Genomic DNA, 8,891 nt, shown 5'->3' with positions numbered 1-8,891 from the left:
TCTCCCGCGCCCCCGCCCCCCCCCCCCCTCCCCCCCCCCCCAGTCTGCTGCAGTGAGGGAGGAATTCTTTTGCTTCAGCTGGATTAATGCTTCATCTTGAATTCAACATTAATAACAGCTCGTCATGCCAGCAAGGGCTCAGGAATCTTGCAAAGCCTAGAACCGTGTTCAAGGCTTCATCCAAAGGACTGGTCAGTTTGATCTCAAGTGAGTGCGGGATCTATAGCCTGATTCTCTCTTGAGGACAGCACTTCAGCTGAGACTTGCACGCTGGCTTAAGCACTTGCCTGAATTGGGTCCTTCACCTTTGCAATGTGAAAGCAAAGCAAAAGACAACACCCTGGCACCCATGGAGGGTGGTGAGCTGCTCTGGCAGCAGGACAGACTTACCTTGTGGAGTGGACATAGTGTGGACTGCGTACCCGTAGATCTGGCGTCGATGGCATGCTGGACTGGGAGTTCCAGTGCGGGAGGCTCCTGATGGGGCTGTTCTGCAGGGAGCTGCTCCCTCCAGCCTCTGCGCAGCTCCCTGTGCTGGGGAACCGCTTATGACTGCTGCAAAGCAAACAAGGCATTTTACTCTTATGCTCTCCACCAAGAAGCCTAGTGTCTAATTCCGCTCTCTGTTACATGCGTGTGAGCCCACTGAAGTGGACTGAGTTCCACATGTGCAACAATGGTGTCACATGCCTTTTTACAGCAGCCCTGGTTCAAGTGCAAGCCCTGCTCAAGTGACACGGATGCAGCAGCCATTTCTGAGAGACTCTGTCCTCTTTCCTTTCAGACAGCCTTTTGCAGTAACAGTAAGCTACCCACCAGCAGCTTGATTGTGCCTGTTCTGCATGGCATAATTATCCACTAGAACAATTGCATATAATTTGGGGAACTGATGACTTTGCTGTGCCATTTGGGAAGAGCTTTCATGATGAAGTCCTAGGCTACAGACCACTGCTCTTTCCCCCGGTGTTCCCATCAAGAGTCCGCATTGCTGTTCCAACCAGGCACCTCTGGGAATGAGGACCGTTCTCGTGGCCAGCAGTGGCCAAATGTCTGACTCACCTGGAATGAGCATGTGAGGAACGTTTTTTGACCTTCTCATAGGGTTCATCCAGGGACGACTCACTCCACATCTTGGGCTTGATTGGGGACTTGTCATAGTCGTTCCGGTGGTAGTGCATTTGTCGGAGCCCCTCCAGGGACTGTGGAGGAGGTGGTCTGTTATGCAGGGGTGGCCGGGGAGGGAGTCCTTTGTGAGGTGACTGTAAAGGGGATATGGTGCTGGTAACCTGAGAATCCTCTGCAAAGAGAAACCAGCATACTTAGGCACCACATCCTTCTTCCAAGGTGCTTTCTCTCACCCACCAATGGAGACAATGCCTCAGCTCAGAGTCTTCTCTCACTAGGCACCCTCCCTGAGTGTCACTCCTGTCTCCTTTCCCTGCTTGATCTGCTTCCCCGCTTCTTTCTGCTCCCTGCCCCATCTGCTACTGCATTGCCTGCCCTCTCCCTCGTGTGCCACACACAGATTGCCTGTGTGAGAGAGAGGCCCTGTCCCAGCAAGGAGGATTCCTAGTGGTGGTGGATTTGCTGCAATACATACGGACCTCTTCCCTACAGAATTCATGCTTAAATCTACTTGTGTGGTGGGGGGGCACTTACAGGGGTTTTGATAAAGGGTACTTATTGCTTGGAACTGTGCGCTCCAAAAAGCTCAGGTTGGCATGTCCCATGGGAGGATTTCCTCCACCTTCCTCATCATGTATCCTTCCCTTTCCGCTACTAGGTTTCTAACGTATGTATGGACAACATACCATCCTCAAGAACGAGGGCATCTGAGAGGGAGCTGTCCTCACTGGCAATGTTTCCTTCTGGGAGAAGAAATATAGGGCCATTACTGTTGCAGTAATGAACTTTGAATCACCATGTGATTTCCTCCACAGAACATTAAAGCAGAGGCATCTGCCTCCACTTCCCCAAGAAGCAATAAGATTTCTCTTAGTACAGGCCAACTTCCTCGGTCCAAACACCCATGAGAGACCCCTTGACTTTGGGCTTACACAAGTGGCGTGTGTTTTCACAGTGGCATTCCTTAGTATCAGGCCACTGAGAGCCCTGTGCAGCAGCAGAACAGCTACCCAGTTCTTGTGCCAGAGCTCCTCTGACCTTCATTTCATTTTCTTTGTGTCTCTGTCTCATGCACACACACATACACACACACACACACACACACACACACTCTGCACACCTGTGTGCACTGACAGTGAATGGAGAGGAACTCCTGCAGTGTACCTGCAGCCCAGTTGAGGACACGAACAGAGAGGGTGTTAATCTCAGCTCTGTTTATAAGTACAAAAAGAAGGGAAAAGGGCAAAATGAACAAGAGAAAAAGGCCTATTCTTTTAAGCCTATGAAGGAGGTCAATGGAAACTTTTTTAAAAAAAGCATGTAAATGTTAATTAAGTGTCTTGAGAAGACTATTCTAACAAATGCAATGACAAGAGCCGTCATGATTCCTTGATTTTATCTAAGGAACCCAATCTCCTTTAATAATATTCATACCTCTAGTGCAGGTATTACCATACCCATTTTACAGGTGAGTAAGCTAAGTACTCAGAGGACTTGGTCACACAGCACAGAATTTACCCTTGTTCTGTGAGACACCTCAGCACTTGTGTGCTACTGGAGTCCCATGTCAGCCTGCTAGACACCCGTGCCAGCCTGGACAAGCAAGAATTGGTGCAATATAAACCCCTGTGGTCCATGATTTCTCCCTGTATAAAGAGGTCTCTGAGGGGGAGAAATGCAATACATAGCAGAGGTTAGAGCAGGACTATGGCCCTTGTGACCCCTGGGCTTTATTCCTAGCTCCAGCTCACTGGGTGCAATTCAGTCAAGGTGAAGGTATCAGGGTGTATGTGTTACTGCATGCTGTGTGGTCCTGAATACAGCTCTGGTGTGCGAACACTAGGCCCCCCACAAGCCCTACTTACCATCTATGATCAGGGAGGCTCTCTGCGTTGGCTTTTTCCCAGATTTGATACGATACTCATTGATGGCATTTTCAATCTCCTGCAGTTTCTTCAGTGCATTCAGGTAAGAGGTTTTCCTTTGCTTCTTCAGCTTTTTGCTGACGTTGGGGTCACTGGCTAGGCGTCGGGCAGCCTCGGTGATCTGGGACTGGATTGCAAATTCCCTCTCCAGACGCTCCAGCTCAGCTTCCTGTCAAACAGGCAACAGATTCCAGCTCTCAAGATTTCAAGGTGTCAGAGGACAGATCCTTTGCCTGGTTCTAGGGTCAAACACCATTGGCTTTAACAGACTTAGGTTGCTTTCCACCAGCTGAGGATGGAATCAGTGCCGATGATTCACTCTAACAATGATTCAATCTAACTACATGACCTACATGGCCAGACTGACCACAACTGGACTACTGAACTTGCTCATGGCTTCACAACTATTACTCGTATGTGTAAGGGATCACCTGCACATGGATGCATGGTATAACCTTTATGTTGTGTGTGTGTTGGCTAGAGACACAATGTTGTCTCGCACTATTTGCTATGTGTCCCAGTGGTGTAATGATTGTACCCCAACCTTTCTGTGTCACCCTTAGCGCTGGACTCAATGACCGCCTGTTGCAATGTTGAGTGTCCATGCAAAACCACGACATGTCAATGAAACACTGCTGATAGGACTTTTACAGTGTTTGTACAGAATTAAGAGGTTGCATTTGTCCCAGGTGCAGGCTCACTGCAATCTGGGGATGACTCTCATCCAGCACAATTACTGTGCTGTGATGCATCACAAGACTGAGCCATTAACAGGAGTTGTGCAAAATGTCAGCATGTGAAAAAATTTTCCTGAAAGATTTTTGTCTAGGCTAGAAGGTTGGAAAATCACCCCCACGCAGGATTTATAGACTTGGGGCCAGGCTCTTAGAAGGTAGAAACTGCCATAGATCCATTATTTTTAGCTCCGCGTCAGTTAGTGGAGCTATATCAACTCAACACCAGCAGAGAATCTGACCCTTCATCTTTTGCCTGTGTAGATAGGGATGCAATTTTCTGAGATGTCTAAAACTCTTAAGCACTCAAATCTTATTAGTTCTTTTAGAACCAAAGTGAAATGGCAGTTTTGCTATTAATACCCTATAAAGGGAGACTCTAATGAAGTGTAAAGTAAAAAAAACCAAACCCCAAACCTCTACTCTTTTCTTTCATAAACTGCCAGGACACAGAATACTTATTCACTGAATATTCACTGAAGTGCTCCCGCTATTCAAACCCCCTCTCTCAACCTACTAGCACACATACATATGGGGCAAGCTGATGTGGGATGAATTAATCCCTGCTCAGACTGGGATGGCTGCGAAGTTTTCATTTGGGGCATTTTGGCTTAAAAATCCCCCTTCTGTCAGTGGTGAGTCAGCACCGTTTTAAGGCTCTAATTACGGTTCCCTTCACATTACTGCAGATTGAATGCCTGCTTTTTTTTTTTTAAGGCGAGTTTTCCTTTGAAGATCCCATGAGCTCTGTCAACACTAAACTTATTAAAAGCGGAGGAAACACAATGGCGTTATAAGGCCGAGAACCCATTCTGCTTCCTTCTCACACAACTCCCACAGCAGTCAGCGATGGAGGATTAAGGGCAGCGGTAAGGATGATTAGAAAAGAAGACAATTAGGTTCCAGCCTCACCATCTTTGCTCAGACAAAAATCCCACTGAAGGGGCTGAGATCTGGTGTGAACTGGCCATTCCAAGTTTAGCGTATTCATTTTTATGACACCCGTAAACCCTTAAACAACCACCTTAACTTGCCTTTCCTCATTAATGACTTTTTCCCACCCCCTGCAACATGATGCCTTAACAAATACTGCCTGGGAACACCAGCACTCCCAACCATTTGCCTGTGCTGGAGGCTTATTGGCATTTTTTTGTTCAAGCCCCAGGTCCTGGAATCATGTGATGACATTTAGGTTTAAAGGCTATTTCTAGCCCTCAGGATTGAGGCTTGAAAATGCAAATCTCAAAGGCTCAAAAAGGCTTTGGCAAGCAAAGCAGGCAAGCAGAGCTTAAAAGAGCTATTATTGTTACTTCAAGGTTTGGGGAGGCCTGTGCTATCATTGTGAGGGCTGGCAATACTGTGTCACCACAATGCATAGTGCCCCCTCGTAACAGGAAAATGAGATCTGGGAGCTAGGAGATCGGATGATAATGGGCTTTTAGGAGTCGCTGGGCAAGACTGCACTTTCCTTCTCAAAGCTCAGTTCCAAGCGGCAAAGTAACAAATATTTTAGGTCAATGGCATCCCTCTCGCTGGCTCCTTCAGGAACAAAACTGAAGAGCTCAAACTGCTTATTTTTTCAGCAGAAGGAAAATGCCAAAAAAAAAATTGATGAGCAGTTAATTCTCCAGTCAAACCAAGCCTCCCTGCACCCTCATGCCAAGGTCTCTCCTGTCATAAAATGAAAGGAAACTTAACACTCCCCTATACAAAAATGTCTTGAGACAAATAAGTCTCTGCAGACAATGGCTTTTCTGTGAATCCCAGTCCCGCCTTCCAGCTGCTCTGGGCCTGTTTTCACAGCCATGGTTCAGGGCACTGACCCAACCCATTGCAGGGGTGAGAGCGCAGAGCAAACACTCCCCGCGAGCTTAGAAAAACAAGTCAGGCTCCCTGCGGGAAAACCAAGTTCTCCTTTGGGTGGGAAGGGGTCTGTCCTGCAAGCACACACTGACTTGGAGGGAATGAGTCCGAGGTGTGCAGAAAGGGTTTGAAAGGAAATGGCTTTAGTGCTGCGTGAGACTCATTGCAGAAAGGGAGAAAGAAAGAGCTGAGATTGGGTTGTAGAGCTGGCTCAAAAGACTAGTGCGGTGTTTCCCAAACTTCTGATACCTGGGGCACACTTTCTTTCTGGAATAAAATTGGGTGCACATATGTCTCTTACACCCGGAGAGATGCATATGTGCACAGATACGCCTTATGCAGCAGTGCCCAGCCTTTTGGCCTGATCCAGTCATGTGGGGCCAGCACAGCCACAGCCCGATCCCACTGCACAGGGCCAATGTGGCTGGAGCCCAATCTACCACACTGGGCTCGGAAATTTTATGCAGCAGCCACAGCTTCCCCACCACCAAATTTCCAGACCCGTGGGGAGCCCCCTGGGCCAGATGGCTCTGTGGGCTGGATTTGATTTTGAAAAAGTATCATTTTTCCACCACTCTTGTGTCTCTACCCAGTGATTCCCAAAGGGTGTGCTGCAGCTAGAGACAGGGATGGAGATGCACGACTACCGTTACTCACAGGAGTAAGCTCTACTGCCCCAGTGATGCTAGCTGGTAAGGGCTGATTGTGCTATTTGCAGGACCAGGGCCATAACTAACATACTCAAGGCTACACACACTCTCTGTGTCAAAGCCAGTGACTCCTGGCTCAGTCCTGTACCCTGACTCCCCTCCCCTTTCTGCTTCCATGTATAAACAAAGACAAGGCCTTTTGAACAGTAAATTCATTTAAAAAAAAAAAGAGCAAAGCTGGAGCCATATGTCAAGGGCTGCCCTGGGTGTACAAGAGCCGGACAGCTGAGACCAGAATGGAAGGCAGATCCTCACCTCTCCCTTCGGCAGGATTTTCTGTTCATCCAGTTTAAAGGCAGTCCCTATTCTTCTCCGTACGATGGGTGGTTCCTCCCCTGGGTCAAGGGGGTACTCTCTGGGCAGCTTTCCTGTGAGCTCCTGCAAACATAAAATGCCATGAGTGAAGCTGGGAAGTTTCCAAATCAAACCCATCCTGGGTCTAGCTCTAGAGTGGACCAATACTCAGAGAAGCGAAGGTAGAAAAAACAAGTCCCCCAGGGTCTCAGGCTTACAGCCTCTCCATCACTCAGATGTGCTTTGCTGATAAATACAGAGAGGGTTCTCTTAACTGTCAGCCCTGCAAACTCAGGCTAGGATCTGACTGTCAGCTGGGTGCTTCTGGGCTAGCTGACCATCAGCAGCAATAAAGATACTCAAGATGATGACCTGCCTGCGTTGGTTTTCTGGAAGGACCATCCCCCAGAGAGTCTGCCTGAGCTAGGATACACTCCAGCTCACATTCTTTCAGCTGTCCTGTCTCTGGGCACCAGGGAGTAAAAGGTGTTCAAACCTTATCTTTGAAAGGAAGTCAGCAGGTTGGACTGTGAATTCCCACCAGGAGAAAGGAATGGCCACTTTTACCGTCATTTTTCTCATTGTAACTGCGCTATAAACTACTGCAACCTGGTTTGTGATCTGTCTGAGATGAATGCAGTGAAAGGGGCCGTTTCCAGGGGTGCCTGATACCTCATTGCCTGTTTCAGAAATCTTATGAATTGAAGTCCCTGCCAAACACTGAGTGATGTCATGCACAGTTTGGAAGCGACACCAGGCGATGCCGTGTTGGCGCAAAAGGGCCATTTGCAAACCAAGAGATGCGTGGTGGAATATATTTGAAGCATAGAAAGGAGCGAGTGCCAATATTGCTGCTAACGCGGCGGTTTTTCTGGTATGCATAATACATCCCTACTGATCTGAATTAAAGGTATGCAAATGCTTACACAGAAATGCAAGCGCACTGCTACAAGGAACAACTCGGCGTCTTGGGTTGAAAAGTCTCTGTGCTGAGGACAAAAGGCTTTTGTATTCTGTAACACCACCCTTGAGAGGATCCAGCTGGCAAAAAACCCTAAATCATCTGAATCCCATATAACAGTGGCTGACCTTAATGTGCAGTGTAGAGCTGAGGCTCTCTGCCACCCTCTTCCCCCCAGCAGCCCTCCCTCCCCCACCCGCTTCTTGTTTCTTTCTACTGTTTTCAGGTCACTGGGAAATGAGACCGTGGCCTTTTCAATTCTTATCTTCAGCAGTTCCCAGCACAATGAGTTTCTAACCCCCACACCGCACAGTTCCCATTTTCAAGATGCATTGTGAAAACATCCCCTGGGGAGGTCGTTTCAGCCCCTCTTTGGTAACATGTTTATTCTACAGCACAAAATAGCTGGCTATAAATAATGCACCAAGGTACAGGTCCCCATGGGCTGTACTTTGGAGTAAGGGGCCCAATCACCTTATAACCCATAGTTTAACATGAAGCGGAGCAGTGAGTAAAGAGTTAACATCGGTATGGGCTTCTTTCACAATCCCCAGGATTCTGGGAGAACATAAATGCAGACGACTACACTGCCACCCTCCATGGAAAAGTCCTGGCAGGCACGATCCTGAAATTTAATTTACATTAATAAGTAACAGAGGCAGTAGTGGGCTTGGGGTAACTTGATGCCACTGTCCTTAATGTGTTGGGCCAAGCTGGCTGGATTATGCCCATACTGTAACCCCTCTGTCTTGTTCTCACGAAGCGATTCCCAACCCAAACCCATGGCCAGTTAGGACCATCTGAGAGGAAACATCTCAAAGAGCCAGTGAAATGTTTTACTATGTTCTACGGATGACCCAAGCTAAATTGCTGCCACCCTTACTCACTTGAGTCATCCTGCTAAAGCCACGTGAGATGTCTCATGTGACAAAGGACGGCTTCTGTGAGTAGGGGTTGTGGGATCAGGCCCTCAGAGACTTCCTCTGTTGAAAATGTTTTTTCTCGTATCTCTTCACAGGTATTAAAGTTACAGCCAAGGGTAAATCAAGGGCAAGGAGAGTTTAAAAACTGCACAGTGCCATTTTCCCATGCCTTTCTTTAAAAAAAAAAAAAAAAGGGATATCCACAGTTACTATTAAATAATCTCCAAAAAGTCCCAGCACCCCTCTTTGGAGCCAATGATTTTTGTTAAACTTGGACTTTTTGGCTAGGGACCAAAATTATACATAAACTGGTATACCCAGCGCAAGGTGGCAAAGGCATGCAGTAAGGCAGCGGC

The 8,891-nt window shown here is 47.7% G+C and overlaps 1 protein-coding gene across 4 annotated transcripts in view; it reads right to left on the bottom strand.

Moving 5' to 3' along the window:
• FRMD4A (FERM domain containing 4A) overlaps window positions 1–8,891 on the bottom strand; it is a 379,383-nt gene that overhangs the window by 12,073 nt on the left and 358,419 nt on the right. For all 4 annotated transcript variants that reach the window (XM_019509538.1, XM_019509536.1, XM_019509535.1 and 1 more), the window contains exons 16-20: window positions 6,613–6,735; window positions 2,991–3,219; window positions 1,812–1,868; window positions 1,060–1,297; window positions 391–555 (exon numbers count right to left, since the gene is read on the bottom strand). In XM_019509538.1, coding sequence (XP_019365083.1) covers window positions 391–555; window positions 1,060–1,297; window positions 1,812–1,868; window positions 2,991–3,219; window positions 6,613–6,735 — 812 coding nt within the window. The remainder of the gene's footprint in view (window positions 1–390; window positions 556–1,059; window positions 1,298–1,811; window positions 1,869–2,990; window positions 3,220–6,612; window positions 6,736–8,891) is intronic.

Source organism: Gavialis gangeticus, unplaced genomic scaffold (genome assembly GCF_001723915.1).
Source record: "Gavialis gangeticus isolate Ggan-Ray unplaced genomic scaffold, GavGan_comp1, whole genome shotgun sequence".
NCBI classification, from domain to species: Eukaryota; Metazoa; Chordata; order Crocodylia; family Gavialidae; genus Gavialis; species Gavialis gangeticus.
Note: the sequence above shows the minus strand (reverse complement) of the source record. Positions and strands in the feature narration are given on the sequence as shown.